The sequence below is a fragment of the Lagenorhynchus albirostris genome, chromosome 7, assembly GCF_949774975.1.
Source record: "Lagenorhynchus albirostris chromosome 7, mLagAlb1.1, whole genome shotgun sequence".
Taxonomy (NCBI): Eukaryota; Metazoa; Chordata; class Mammalia; order Artiodactyla; family Delphinidae; genus Lagenorhynchus; species Lagenorhynchus albirostris.
In genome coordinates, this window is record NC_083101.1 from 27519055 (window position 1) to 27536078 (window position 17024).

The 17024-nt window shown below is 36.6% G+C and overlaps 1 protein-coding gene across 1 annotated transcript in view; it reads right to left on the reverse strand.

Annotated features, from left to right (window-relative positions):
- Positions 1–17024, reverse strand: part of FKTN (fukutin) — a 55827-nt gene that overhangs the window by 32999 nt on the left and 5804 nt on the right. Inside the window, exons 2-3 of the mRNA XM_060154693.1 lie at positions 11923–11982; positions 7921–8124 (exon numbers count right to left, since the gene is read on the reverse strand). Coding sequence (XP_060010676.1) covers positions 7921–8124; positions 11923–11982 — 264 coding nt within the window. The remainder of the gene's footprint in view (positions 1–7920; positions 8125–11922; positions 11983–17024) is intronic.

Sequence of the window (17024 nt, forward strand, 5' to 3'; positions counted from 1 at the left end):
AGACCTTGCATGCTTTTGCTTTCTCTGACTAGCCTAGACTAACCTAGATAATGAAAGACACATGGCCCAGGCACCTCCACTGCCTCATCTGACAGCCAGCCATCCTGAAGAAGCAGAGCTGCCTAGCTGACTGGCAGCTGTATAAGTGAACTTGGCTGAGACCAGAAGAACTGCCCAGCTGAATCCTACGCAAATTGCTAAGTCACAGAATCATAACCTACATAAATGGTTGTTGTTTAAGCCACTAAATTTGGGGACAACTGTTACACAGCAGAAGCAAATTAGAAATCAAACGTGCAGGTAATAAGAAACATCTTCAGATATGCAAGGTTTCAACCTCCCATTCAACCTTTCTCCAAAGAGAATTCCTAAAATGTTGTGAAGAGGAGTTATACAACAGTATCTGCAGAGCAGATCAGACTGTATTAGGGCAGAAAGACCACGAGATCTAGGAGGGATGTCTCCAGAAAAAAAAAAAGGAACTGAGAAATGATCTGATGTATTTGATCCTACTGAGAGTTTTATGTTTCTGCTGCAGAGTTCATATATGGATTATTGATAAATATATAGAAAACTAGCAAAAAAAGAGAAAGAGAGTCATATAAGAAAAGGAAAATATTCAGAGTAAACTAGGTAGCATTCATGTCATTATCTATATATTCATAGTAAGATAAACACTGACTGTTGATTTAACTACAAAATATGATACAGTCATGGTAATGGGAGAAGAGTGTGTGTGTGTGTGTGTCTACATGAGACAAAATAGATATGACAGCTAAATTCTCATAATTCATAATCTAAATATGAAATATTTTAAAAATAGAAGCATAAACATTTCATTTATAAAGGAGAAGATAAACAAGGTAGAGAGAGTTGAAGGTGGTTGGCTCTAAGAGTGGGAATAAGGGGTGGGGAGGAGAGAAGAGTCAGATACTGATCTTTTTCATTATGAGCTTTGCCTTACTATCTGACTTTTTAAACCTAGTACTAGTATTCTTTTGATTAAAATGCCATGTCCTAACTTTTCTATAAGTTTAAATATTTTCAAAATATCAATATAAAATTGGGAGGAACGAAAAAACAAGCAAACAGGGCTTCCCTGGTGGCGCAGTGGTTGAGAGTCTGCCTGCTGATGCAGGGGACATGGGTTAGTGCCCTGGTCCGGGAAGATCCCACATGCCGCAGAGTGGCTAGGCCCATGAGCCATGGCCGCTGAGCCTGCACATCCGGAGCCTGTGTTCCGCAACGGGAGAGGCCACAACAGTGAGAGGCCTGCGTACCACAAAAAAAAACAACAAAAAAAACCAAAAAAAAAACCAAGCAAACAAACATCATGTTATATAAACATGTTATCTGTTTCATCACCTGCATCACTGCCTGGGAAGAACCATAGGCAGAAAAAAGTCAAAACTCACTCTCTTGAGACCTTGTCTAAGAGTCTGGGCAATCAAGGAAACATGCAGCTTATAGTGCTCTGCCAGACCATACCATCACCCTGGAACATAAGCCCCACCTATCAGGGGTCAACACAACTAAAACAGATCCACTGCAGAGCTAGTGCACATCTATCATGGGTGGCTGACTAAATAGTTGAGCTCATTTAATCTGATGCTAATTTTCTTACTCTTATTTGAATAACTCCTCAGAATGAAAAACAGTGAAACTGAAAAGTCAGAGGTATTCCAAATAAAGGAGTAAGCAAATTTTTGACATGTTTGGTTGAGACCTTTTTTTTTTTTTTTTGACCACTATCTAACCTTTGCTTTGTAACCATTTAAAAAGGATGAAAATATAAGTTTGAATTTTTGGATACACCTAAGAAGCACTCCACTCGAGTATCAAACAAGTCCTATGCACTTACAAACCGTCAAGAATAGTGCTATAGACGAGGAATACTACCCTCATGTATACCTTATGTGGCAGATACCGAAAATTCAACACCAAATCCCTTCCTACCTGCCTGCCTACACTGATGAAAATGTTAAATACCTGTTTTTTTAGCCACCTTCACAACACGGAGACATATGAATATAGTTCTAGACAGTGAGCTATAAGCAGTTTACCAGAAGCTCCTGAGAAAAATCTTCCATCAAAAGATAGATTGTGACAATCCTGAAGCCCGTGGAACAAAAACCACATTCACAGAAAGATAGACAAGATGAAAAGGCAGAGGGCTATGTACCCGAAGAAGGAACAAGATAAAACTCCAGAAAAACAACTAAATGAAGTGGAGATAGGCAACCTTCCAGAAAAACAATTCAGGATAATGAGAGTGAAGATGATCCATGACCTCGGAAAAAGAAGGGAGGCAAAGATCGAGAAGATGCAAGAAATGTTTAACAAAGACCTAGAAGAATTAAAGAACAAACAAACAGAGATGAACAATACAATAACTGAAATGAAAACTACACTAGAAGGAATCAATAGCAGGATAACTGAGGCAGAAGAACGGATAAGTGACCTGGAAGACAGAATGGTGGAATTCACTGCTGCGGAACAGAACAAAGAAAAAAGAATGAAAAGAAATGAAGACGGCCTAAGAGACCTCTGGGACAACATTAAACGCAACAACATTCACATTATAGGGGTCCCAGAAGGAGAAGAGAGAGAGAAAGGACCAGAGAAAATATTTGAAGAGATTATAGTCGAAAACTTCCCTAACATGGGAAAGGAAATAGCCACCCAAGTCCAGGAAGCGCAGAGTTCCATACAGGATAAACCCAAGGAGAAACACGCCAAGACACACAGTAATCAAACTGGCAAAAATTAAAGACAAAGAAAAATTATTAAAATCAGCAAGGGAGGGCTTCCGTAGTGGCACAGTGGTTGAGAGTCCGCCTGCTGATGCAGGGGACACAGGTTCGTACCCCAGTCTGGGAAGATCCCACATGCCGTGGAGCGGCTGGGCCTGTGAGCCATGGCCACTAGGCCTGCGCGTCCGGAGCCTGTGTTCCGCAACGGGAGAGGCCACAAAAGTGAGAGGCCCGCGTATCACAAAAAAAAAAAAAGCAGCAAGGGAAAAACGACAAATAACATACAAGGGAACTCCCATAAGGTTAACAGCTGATTTCTCAGCAGAAACTCTACAAGCCAGAGGGGAGTGGCATGATATACTTAAAGTGATGAAAGGGAAGAAACTACAACCAAGATTACTCTATCTGGCAAGGATCTCATTCACGTTCGATGGAGAAATCAAAAGCTTTACAGACAAGCAAAAGCTAAGAGAATTCAGCACCACCAAACCAGCTCTACAACAAATGCTAAAGGAACTGCTCTGAGTGGGAAACACAGGAGAAGAAAAGGACCTACAAAAACAAACCCCAAACAATTAAGAAAATGGTAATAGGAACATACATATCGATAATTACCCTAAACGTGAATGGATTAAATGCTCCAACCAAAAGACACAGGCCTGCTACATGGATATGAAAACAAGACCCATATATATGCTCTCTACAAGAGACCCACTTAAGACCTAGGGACACATTCAGACTGAAAGTGAGGGGATGGAAAAAGATATTCCATGCAAATGGAAATCAAAAGAAAGCTGGAGTAGCAATACTCATATCAGATAAAATAGGCTTTAAAATAAAGAATGTTACAAGAGACGAGGAAGGACACTACATAACAACCAGGAGATCACTCCAAGAAGAAGATATAACAATTATAAATATATATGCACCCAACATAGGAGCACCTCAATACATAAGGCAACTGCTAACAGCTATACAAGAGGAAATCGACAGTAACACAATAATAGTGGGGGACTTTAACACCACACTTACACCAATGGACAGATCATCCAAAATGAAAATAAATAAGGAAACAGAAGCTTTATGACACAACAGACCAGACAGATTTAATTGATATTTATAGGACATTCCATCCAAAAACAGCAGATTACACTTTCTTCTCAAGTGTGCACAGAACATTCTCCAGGATAGATCACATCTTGGGTCACAAATCAAGCCTCAGTAACTTTAAGAAAACTGAAATCATATCAAGTATCTTTTCTGACCACAACGCTATGAAATTAGAAATGAATTACAGGGAAAAAAACATAAAAAACACAAACACATGGAGGCTAAACAATACGTTACTAAATAACCAAGAGATCACTGAAGAAATCAAAGAGGAAATCAAAAAATACCTAGAGACAAATGACAATGAACACACAACGATCCAAAACCTATGGGATGCAGCAAAAGCAGTTCTAAAAGGGAAGTTTATAGCTATACAAGCTATAAGAAACAAGAAACAAGAAAAATCTCAAATAAACAATCTAACCTTACTCCTAAAGGAACTAGAGAAAGAAGAACAAACAAAACCCAAAGTTAGCAGAAGGAAAGAAATCATAAAGATCAGAGCAGAAAGAAATCATAAAGATCAGAGCAGAAAGAAATCATAAAGATCAGAGCAGAAATAAATAAAGAAAACAACAGCAAAGATCAATAAAACTAAAAGCTGGTTCTTTGAGAAGACAAACAAAATTGATAAACCATTAGCCAGACTCATCAAGAAAAAGAGGGAGAGGACTCAAATCAATAAAATTAGAAATGAAAAAGGAGAAGTTACAACAGACACCGCAGAAATACAAAGCACCCTAAGAGACTACTATAGGCAACTCTATGCCAATAAAATGGACAACCTGGAAGAAATGGACAAATTCTTAGAAAGGTATAACCTTCCAAGACTGAACCAAGAAGAAGTAGAAAATATGAACAGACTAATCACAAGCAATGAAATTGAAACTGTGATTAAAAATCTTCCAAAAAACAAAAGTCCAGGATCAGACGGCTTCACAGGTGAATTCTATCAAACATTTAGAGAAGAGCTAACACCCATTCTTCTCAAACTCTTCCCAAAAATTGCAGAGGAAGGAACACTCCCAAACTCATTCTATGAGGCCACCATTACCCTGATACCAAATCAGACAAAGATACTACAAAAAAAGAAAATTACAGACCAATATCACTGATGAATATAGATGCAAAAATCCTCAACAAAATACTAGCAAACAGAATCCAACAGCACATTAAAAGGATCATACACCATGATCAAGTGGGGTTTATCCAAGGGATGCAAGGATTCTTCAATATACACAAATCAATCAATGTGATACACCATATTAACAAACTGAAGAATAAAAACCATATGATCATCTCAATAGATGCAGGAAAAGCTTTTGACAAAATTCAACACCGATTTATGATAAAAACTCTCCAGAAAGTGGGCACAGAGGGAACCTACTTCAACATAATAAAGGCCATATATGACAAACCCACAGCCAACATCATTCTCAATGGTGAAAAACTGAAACCATTTCCTCTAAGATGAGGAACAAGATAAGGATGTCCACTCTCACCACTATTATTCAACATAGTTCTGGAAGTCCTAGCCACAGCAATCAGAGATGAAAAAGAAATAAAAGGAATACAAATTAGAAATGAACAAGTAAAACTGTCACTGTTTGCAGATGACATGAGACTATAAATAGAGAATCCTAAAGATGCTACCAGAAAACTACTAGAGCTAATCAATGAATTTGGTAAAGTTGCAGGTTACAAAATTAATGCACAGAAATCTGTTGCATTCCTATACGCTAATGATGAAAAATCTGAAATAGAAATTAAGGAAACACTCCCATTTACCATTGCAACAAAAAGAATAAAATACCTAGGAATACACCTACCTAGGGAGACAAAAGACCTGTATGCAGACAACTATAAGACACTGATGAAACAAATTAAAGATGATACCAACAGACGGAGAGATAGACCACGTTCTTGGATTGGAAGAATCAATATTGTGAAAATGACTATACTACCCAAAGCAACTACAGATTCAATGCAATCCCTATCAAATTACCAATGGCATTTTTTATGGAACTAGAACAAAAGATCTTAAAATTTGTATGGAGACACAAAAGACCCCGAATAGCCAAAGCAGTCTTGAGGGAAAAAAAAGGAGCTGGAGGAATCAGACTCCCTGACTTCAGACTATACTATAAAGCTACAGTCATCAAGACAATACGGTACTGGCACAAAAAAAGAAACACAGATTAATGGAACAAGATAGAAAGCACAGAGATAAACCCACGCACCTATGGTCAAGTAATCTATGATAAAGGAGGCAAGGATATACAATGCAGAAAAGACAGTCCTTCAATAAGTGGTGCTGGGAAAACTGGACAGCTACATGTAAAAGAATGAAATTAGAACACTCCCTAACATCATACACAAAAATAAACTCAAAATGGATTAGAGACCTAAATGTAGGGCCAGACACTATAAAACTCTTAGAGGAAAACATAGGAAGAACACTCTTTGACATAAATCACAGCAAGATCTTTTTTGATCCACCTCCTAGAGTAATGGAAATAAAAACAAAAATAAACAAATGGGACCTAATCAAACTTCAAAGCTTTTGCACAGCAAAGGAAACCATAAACAAGACGAAAGGACAGCCCTCAGAATGGGAGAAGATATTTGCAAACAAATCAACGGACAAAGGATTAATCTCCAAAATACAAAAACAGCTCATGCAGCTCAATAGTAAAAAAAAAAAAAAAAACCCAATCCAAAAATGGGCAGAAGACCTAAATAGACATATCTCCAAAGAAGACATACAGATTGCCAAGAAGCACATGAAAAGCTGCTCAACATCACTAATCATTAGAGAAATGCAAATCAAAACTACAATGAGATATCACCTCACACCAGTTAGAATGGGCATTATCAGAAAATCTACAAACAACAAATGCTGGAGAGGGTGTGGAGAAAAGGGAACCCTCTTGCACAGTTGGTGAGAATGTCAATTGATACAGACGCTATGGAGAACAGTATGGAGGTTCCTTAAAAAACTAAAAATAGAATTACCATATGATCCAGCAATCCCACTACTGGGCCTATACCCAGAGAAAACCATAATTCAAAAAGACACATGCACGCCAATGTTCCTTGCAGCACTATTTACAATAGCCAGGTCAAGGAAGCAACCTACATGCCCATCGACAGAGGAATGGATAAAGAAGATGTGGTACATATATACAATGGAATATTACTCAGCCATAAAAAGGAACAAAATTGGGTCATTTGTTGAGACGTGGATGGATCTAGAGACTGTCATATAAAGTGAAGTAAGTCAGAAAAAGAAAAACAAATATCGTATATTAACACATATATGTGGAACCTAGAGAAACAGTACAGATGAACCAGTTTGCAGGGCAGAAATTGAGACACAGATGTAGAGAACAAACGTATGGACACCAAGTGGGGAAAGCGGCGGGGTGGTGTGGGTGGTGGTGTGATGAATTGGGTGATTGGGATTGACATGTATACACTGACGTGTATAACACTGATGACTAATAAGAAATTAAAAAAAAAGAATGATTAGATATCCAAATTTTGGACAAAGTTTGGATGAGACACAGTTGGCCTATTCATGTATATAACTTGACATAAAAGATGGCTCTTCATGCAATGGCTGAAAAAAGTCAGTTTTTAAAAAGGTACAAAAAAATGGAACTCTCATCTTGTTTGTGGTGATAATAAACACCAGTATTAGTAATTAAAAAAAAATAAGATAGATAGTGTCACTATGATACCCTGGCGCTACAACAGCTACCTTGTGAGGATGAGAGAAATGCAGGAAGAATTTCAGTGATGCACATGCTGACTTCAGTGGACAGCTCCACTAATACCAACAGCCACCAACATTTTAACCTCTTGTTATATCAGAAAAATAAGTCCCCTATTTGCTTAAGCCACTATTGTGTTTTGTTACTTATTGCTTAAGGTATTCCTGATACAATATATAAAAGTCTTTATGAAAATTTTAAAATGTTTTACAGTTTAAATTGGTTTAATCCCATACTGTTTTGTAAAAGACACTCCATTATCTGAAAGCAAATCATCTTACCTCATTCTTCCATAGGTGATACTGTAGTGCAAATGCAGTAAAGTCTCTTGGAACACAGAAAAACTTGCATTCTGAAGCGGAGCCATGAGAAGCATTCTTGACTTGTTCAAAGTTTTTATTAATCAATTCCAGAATCAAAGGATCAATAAGGAACACAGGTACATTTTGACTGGATGTTAGCATAATAAATTTTTTAACTGTGCGCTGTTTGAGAGGAAAAGAATCCCCTTAGTTCTTCTAAACCAATACAATAATTTATCTTATTAAATTTTTATTCATTAATTTTATAAGGATATCTAGACTGCTTACTCAGTAGATTGCATGCTTATTAGTTTGCTAAAAAAATAAAACCCACAAATAAATAATACATTGTCCCTGTTCTCAAGAAGTACACAGTCTACTGAGAAAGACGAACAAATATTTACAATACAACGTAAAATATGCTATAGTAGAAATATATGCAACCTATTATAAAGTACAGAACAATAGCTACTAATTAACTGTACATCAAAAGGATAACAAAATCTTCATAGAGGAAGTAGTATCTGAAATAAGAACTTTGGGCTTACAAATTATTCCCTTGGTAGTAGCTAAATCTTTTCAAGCAAAAGTGGGACAGGAAATACCAGCCTTTTCAGTTTTCAAAAATCAGTCATGTCAACCTTTCTGAAACCAAAAATCAGTTGTATGTGCCACTTTTCTTCATATTTGAAATACTGCTTAATAATCTTGCCAGTCAAAAGACAAACTAAAATACATCGCCTGCCTGACCATTCCTATCTACAGTTTGATTTTCTAATAATACTGTAATATTTAAAAATATAATTCTGTTGAGTGGTAAACAGAACATCCTACTGGAAAAAATAAATTTCAAAATTAGAATTGAAACAACAATCACACTTAGGAGTAAATAATACCTAAGTGTAGTCAAGTTAAATAGAATAACTGAAATACATTATTGCTTAAAAGTCTACTTTAGTGAAAGCAATAATGATTTCAAAGGGACATATGCCATCAAAAAAAGATGTTTCAGGGAATTAAGGATAAATTCTTATTTACAAAATCTGAGGAAACTTATAAAAACATATACAAGATAAATAAATAGAGTATCAAGAGTTATAAAAATTTAAAAAATGAGATAAAGGCAGGAATCAGTCTCTTATCCTTTGTTTTTACTGTAGAGTATTATGCAAATACCAAGAATATAATAATCTCTATTCTAGAAGAGTTTATCATCTCTTAGTGGGAAAGCCAACTAAGTAAAAAGTTAGAATAAACAATTATGTCCCCAAATTCAATAACAGATGAAATGGACAAATTTCTTTAAAAACATGATTAAGAAAACTACCACAAGATGAAACAGGAAATCTGACTTGCCCTATAACTATTAACAGAATTGAATTTGTTATGTATTAAAAAAAAAAAAACCTGCCATCAAAACAACAAGAAAAAACTCTAGACTCAGATGGTTCACTGGTGAATTCTATCAAAGCTTTAAGAAGAAATAATACCAGTGTACAAAAACTCTTTCAGAAAACTGAGCAGGAGGAAATCCTTCCAAACTCATTTTATGAGGCCAGTGTAATCCTAATAGCAAAACCTGACAAAGACATTACAAAAAAAGAAAATTATATACCACCATCCCTCATGAACACAGATGCAATAATACTTAACAAGATACTAAAAAATCAATTCCTGTAGTTTTTAAAAAAAGGACCAAAAAAAGAAAAAAAAGGAAATATCATGCATGACCAAGTAGGGTTTATCCCAGGAATGAAAGGCAGCATTTGAAAATCAATCAATAAAATTCACTGTATCAACAGAGTAAAGGGGAAAAACTCTATGATAATTTCAACACAAAAAAATATTTGACAAAATTCAATATCTATTTATGATTAAAACCTCTTAGCAAATCAGGAATACAACACTTGTTGAATTTGATAAAGATTATGAACAAAAAAGTCTATTACTGAATTGCAGTTCTTCATTTATCCTTGATACCAATCTTTCATCAGATACATGTTTTGCAAATATTTTGTAATCTGTGGCATTAGCTATTCATTTTCTTAATGGTGGCTTTTGATGAGCAGAAGTTTTAAATTTTGAGAGCCTAATTTATCAAAATTTTTTTCTTTCATGGCTATTACTTTCTGTGCTTTACACTAGGAGAATAAAAGAGGAAGGAAGATGATGAGATGACAGATACTAGTACATATAAGGTGCTTAATAAATGTCTGTTGAATGAATCTCTTTCAGCTTAGTGTTTGTTGAATGAATCTCTTTCAACTTGATGAACACACAGCTTCATTATGATTATTGATATAAATATAGATTAGGGCAGGGTCAAGGAGAGATTCTACAACTCACCTTCTAAATATGCCTTCCAGGTTGTTATCAATGCAATCATCAAGGTTCCCTGGACATAGATGTCCAATTGACTCTAAATCCAATTAATTCTTAATCAACATGACTATTATCATCTGACCTTCAGTAATTCATTTTGTTTACAGGAAAGAAAAACGTCTTGTTGAAAAAAGGATACAATGAGACTGTAACAGTCCATTCTTCTACAAGGGCTTGGCAGGACATGTTCTTAGTGAACACCTAGTTCCTAATAATCATCATATTTTCTCTTCTAAGCCCCTCAAATTATCTGTTTAATAACTCATTCTAGGATTTTATCAGGGTTCAGTATCACATCTATTGATGACATTTCATTTTTTCGTTCCTTCTAAAATATTAGAACAAAAGTATTTTAGTACTACTTCTCCCTTCCCTATGACTTTGCAAATATTATACGGAGGGATTTTCAGTACCATGCAATGTAATTAACAAAGAGAACTCACTGAATGTAGTAAGCTGCTCCGTAATTTTTTGCTCATTTATCTTGGAAGTCAACCCTTTTAAAACAATCTGTTATTTTCTCCCACCTCAAGGGTCATTCCCTGAATGAAAGAGATAGGGCTTCCCTTTCCCCTCAGACTACCCTAAGTTCACAAAGCAGAACTGCTACTTTTAATAAATTAAAAGTTTACATTGATACTTCTAGACCTGATAGTTGAGGAGTCTGATATAGGATATCTCAGACTTTACTTTTTAAACATAGTTCAAATCCAATTGGTATCAGCAATGACCTAAAATTATCACTACTTTATAGCTGCTTGGTGATTTGAAAACTCACTTCTAATCTAAAGCCTCTCATGTCTCTGGTTAAAGAAAAGCCAAAGATTGAAGTGTATCCACAAGAAATAACTAGTCATATCCAATATGTATGCTAACAGGATAAATGTAATTTTTTAGCATTGTTTTTCATTCTAAATTTGATTAGAAAAAAGAAAATATATTTTATAAATTGTATAAATGTACAGGCTGTGAAACAGGGATTTATTGTACATATTGCTAATTTTCCTTATCTTAAAAAGAAAACATGGGATTCCCTGGTGGTCCAGTGGTTAGGACTCTGTGCTTCCACTGCCGGGGGACCCGGGTTTGATACCTGGTTGGGGAACTAAGATCCCATAAGCCCTGCGGCACAGCCAAAAAAAAAGAAAACATGTTGAATAGATTTTTACTCCTAAACTCCTATTTACTAGGTAAATTTACTAGGTAAATAGGTACTCCTATTTACCTTTATTCTTGGTTCAATTCTGATTCACATATTTATTCACTTGGGGAAGCACCACAGCTCAGTGAATGAGGATTTTGGAGGCAAGCAGTTAGAATCTGGACTCAGCCACTTATTAGCCAACCAACCTTAATCTTTCTAAGTGAACTGAGGATAAACATATGTACTGACTTCTTAAAGTTTGCACAAGGACTAAATGAGATACTGCATGTAAAGCACTTGGCACAGGGTCTGCCTCTTCCTTTCTATCACCTACTACCTGTTTTCACAAAGCTAGCTATTATCATTGTCATCATTCAACAAATACTTATTAAGTATATAAATGAATGAACTAAATGAACATGGCAATTGAGGAAGTTCTTGATTATCATACATACCCACTGTGTGCCATCAAATCCAATTCGGCTTCCTTTGGATTTTGATAAACCAGCTCCATTCTAGGAAGATTAAAAAAAAAATTGTAGTAAATTCAAAGCCCAGCATGCAATATTCCATTTAGGGTAGGTATGATTCAATCTATATAACTGGTTCATAATCATTAAAAAGCATTATCTAAATACCTATTTTCATACAGTCATGAGCTAAGTATTCTACAAGTACATAATACAACTACCCAAGACGGAAAACACTTACAGATTGCTATAATTTAATTAAGTGTCATCACTTAATTAAATAAATACGGTCAACATCTCTGAACCAATTAATTTCCATCAATGAACAGTAAACTCTTTGCTATCTCTTTAGAATTAGTGTTTATCCATTTAGCTCCATATCCCTAACTTCAGCTTACCTCCACACACTGACTTAGTGTTTGCAGACCTTGGCAAAGTGATAAGAAAGTATAATAATTATTGAGCAGCTTCTAAGTGTACTTCCACATATGAATTATGTATTCTCATCTATCTTGCATAACTATCCTGCAAAGTAGGCATTATTATTTCTGTTCCACAGAGAGCTCCAATGCCCACACTTTTCATAACATATATCATACTTGCAAATGTTGAGTTATTTTTTAAAGAATATTTTTAAAAACATTCAGGTCTAGAGAATCAGAAGGAAAAAAGTATTATCAGTTCTTCACGTGTTAATCACCAAAACACTTTGAAAGTCACAGGAGAAAGAATGTCTGATGGTCTAGAGACAAGAGGAAGAATGTTTCAAGCTCAAAGAAGTTTCTTATGCCTTGAATGTGCTCTTTATCTGTTAGATGGAAGGATTTTGAAAAGCAGTAAGATTATTCTCACCCCGCAAATGAAATGTGCTCCAAGTTCCTAAACAGGAGACTCATTTCCCCATTAAACTGTAAACTCAAGGGCAGGGACCAAATCCAATCCACCTTTGTATCACCAGTATCTAGCATAGTGCTTGACAACTAGTAAAATGCTTAATAACAGTTTGCTAATTGGAGGGAAGGAAGGAAGAAAGGTATACTGAGTGATTAAGGTAGAACCAGAACTGGTCTCTCCTCACAAGCTCTGCAACTCAAACAGTAACATTTTAACACCAAGGAATATTTCTCTAGGATTCAGCAAGAGCACTCCTGGTTATATGTCCGAAGAAAATGAAAACACTTATTCGAAAAGATACATACATCCCAATGTTCATAGCAGCATTACTTACAATAGCCAAGATTTGGAAGCAACCTAAGTGCCCATCAACAGACGAATGGAAAAAGATGATGTGGCGCATACACACACACACACACACACACACACACACACACACACACACACACACACACACACACACACACACACACACACAGGAATACTACTCAGTCATAAAAAGGAAATCCTGCCATTTGCAATATGGATGAACCTAGAGGATATTATGCTTAGTGAAATAAGTCAGACAGAGAAAGTCAAATACTATATGATATCATTTATATGTGGAATCTAAAAAATAATGAATGAATATGACAAAACATAAACAGACTCATAAAGAACAAACTAGTGGTTAGCAGTGGGGAGAGGGAAGTGGGGAGGGGCAAGATACGGGTAGAGGATTAAGAAGCACAAACTACTATGTATAAAATAAATGAGTTATGAAGATATATTGTACAGCACAGGGAAATACTGCCAATATTTTATAACAACTTTAAATGGAGTATAATCTATAAAAATATTGAATCACTATGTTGTACACCTGAAACAAATATAATACTGTAAATCAACAATATTTGAATAATAAATTAATTTTTTACAAAGAAAATATACCAAGGATATTTACAAAACATCAGAGGCAGCTTTGCGATCCTCATCCTTGAAAAAAGATTGCAAATTCTATAATATAGCCACTTGTTGCTCACCATAGCCCTACATTAGTAGATAAAACTAAATTTCTGAGTTGTTTAATTTGTTTTCTCTATTGGATCACTCCCATCAGTATACAAATATGATATTATTTCTCCTATCTTAAATAATTAAAACAGAAAACCCGTCTTGACTTCTCTTTTCCCAACTAACAATTTTCTGTCCCCCTTTACAGCAAAACTCTTAATGGGTAGTCCATTCTCACTCCCTCCAATTTCTCTCCTGTCATGTACTTACTTGAGCTTAAGTTCACTCTGCCAAGTATTCATCAAGTTCACCAGTAACCTCCATATTGCTAAATCCAATGGTCAACTATGAGTTCTTGTCTTATTTGATCTATCAAGAATTATTTATCACCTCTGCCTCACCTAAACACTTCATTCACTTGGCTCTCAGGATCCCCATACTTCTGGTTTCCTGCTATTTCTCTCCAACTACTCCTTGGTCCCATTTGCTACTTCTTCTCAGCTCCATGACATGTTGGAGGGTCCCAAAGCTCAGACCATGAGATTTTTCTCCTCCTCTTTTTACTCTATGTTTACTTCCTTGGTAACTCATCCACTCACAGCTTTAAATACAATCTATATGCTTACAACCCCCAGTTTATATTCTCAACCACATCAGTCCTTTGTACTCCAGACTTATATATTCAAATGTCTATTCACCTTCTTCATTTGGACGTCAGATAGGCATCTCAAACTTAGTATGTACAAAAAAACTCCTGATCTTCACCATTCTTCAAACTTGCTTCCTCTAGTCTTTCCCATCTCGTTAAACAGCAACTTCTCCCTTCCAATTATCTAGGTCAAAAATACTAGCATTGGGGCTTCCCTGGTGGCGCAGTGGTTAAGGATCCACCTGCCAATGCAGAGGACACGGGTTTGATCCCTGGCCCGGGAAGATCCCACATGCCGCAGAGCAACTAAGCCCGTGCGCCACAACTACTGAGCCTGCGCTCTAGAGCCCACAAGCCACAGTTACTGAGCCCACGTGCCACAACTACTGAAGCCCGCGTGCCTAGAGCCCGTGCTCTGCAACAAGAGAAGCCACAACAATGAGATGCCTGCGCACCGCAAAGAAGAGTAGCCCCCCGCTCACCACAACCAGAGAAAGCCCACACACAGCAACAAAAACCCAGCACAGCCACACACACACAGAAAAAAACCTAGCATTATCCCTGACTCTTTTCTGTCTTTCATACCCCACATCTAGCCCATCAACAAATCCTGATAACTCTACTTTCCATTTCTCACAAACTCCACCACTAGCTCCTGTGTCCAAGCCATCATCATCTCATGTAAATTACTAGAACACCTTCTAACTGGTCTGTTTCAGCCCATGCCCCTACAATCTGTTCTCAACGGAGCATCCGCACTACTTCTTTTTATTAAAAAATGTCAGGTCGTGTCACATTTCAGCTCAAAACCTTCCTAGAGTCCCCAGTCTCATTCAGAATAAAAGCCAAAGCCTTTATAGTGGCTTACAAGGCCATAAAAAATATAGAACTCTCTGACCTTACTTACTATTCTCCTCTCTCACTCCTCTACAGCCACAGTGATCTCTTTGCTGTTTCAAAACTGCCAGGCGAGTTCCTGCCTCAGGACCTTTGTGTTTCCTTCGGTCTCTACTTAGTGTACTCCTCTTCTAAACATACACATAGCTCATTCCCTTTACATAGGCTGTTTCCTCTATTTGTAATGGCTCTCCCATCCTTCTTTACATGGAGAACTCCTACTCATCCTATAAGACCAATCCAAACTATTACTTTATCCATGAAATATTTAATCATATCCTTCCCAAATAGGTTACTCAGCAGTTCCTCATTCCCTGAAAACTTTGCACTTATCTAAGCTCAGAGAGTCAAGGATAGGGACATAAGAGGATCCACTTTTATAGAGCTTGAAGATTATACAATTTTGGTGGTCCTTTTTCAGAAAAAAAAATGCAATAAATTATCTATTGCAAACTTTACAAAAATACACAGTTTTGTAACATATTCCTAAGGCTCCTCCGAGAGCCTTGGAAGTGAGGGGAGCTGCAGTTTAAATTTCATTATCTTAATGGTTAATCCACCTCGGTAGGAACAGTTAATGGTATGCAGTGGCTACAACTTTGCTGTACAGGAGGAACGCAGTCACTATCAACCAATGGCCCTACAAATGGAGAACCAAGAGAATAAATAACCTGGCCTCTTTCCTCCTGGTCTCCAGTCTCCAGCTGATGCTTCCCATTGACTAAACCCAAATGGCAAACAAAGAGCAAGGGAGCTCAGCTAATGTAGTCCACAGAGGTCAGCCTCCCAAGGCACAGAGTATGGCGAGGAGAGGACCTGGAGAGGCAAACAGAGACTATCTACCGCACCATGGTAAGAAGTTGGGATCTTATTCCATAGGTATTTTATGCAGAGAATAACTTGATCAGAGCTGTATTTAAGAAAAATAACTCTGACGGCTGTTATTTTTGCCTGAAGAGCATTACAAAGGGTAGAGGTAAAGAAGAGCTCTTAAGCTATAAGTAGTAAAGTAGGCAGAACAGTGTTTTATGATGTGTGATTTGAAGAAGTAACATATCATATTGATATCATTTGTTTATATGTCTCTATATATTTCTTTTCCCCTTTCCCCTTCAACCCCAAACTCCCCCAATTTGTGGGTTCCTAGGCAGCAAGGACTGCACTTGATTCATTTTGTCTCATAGCCTAGTACTGTGCTTAGCACATAGTAAACTCTCAACAAATACTTGACAAATGAATGAATGTTCTAAAAGAAAAGAATGTTCTAAAAGAAAAGCCATAAGGTAAAAGTCAAGAGGTTAAAAACGTCTAAAGATATTCTGAAACACTATCTATGAGATATTTGTGTTGAAAACTTAAGTGAAATGAATAAACGAATGGAGAGATAGAATCAGATCCCAAACAGTCTGGTGGCTACTGAATTCCACTGATAAATGATAAATTAAGATATGCCATCAAAGAAAAAGCATTCAGGAAACAGAAGTAAAGATTTAAATGATCCTGTCATTTTTTAAAGATAGTAGCCAACAATCAGTTTCTTACAGACACCAAAAAACAATTCTTAATTCAGCATGATAATTGATCATGCCTATTGGACCTAATGGTAGTACTTTAAAGAAATTTTTTTAAGTCTTCAATAACTGGTGGGAAAGCT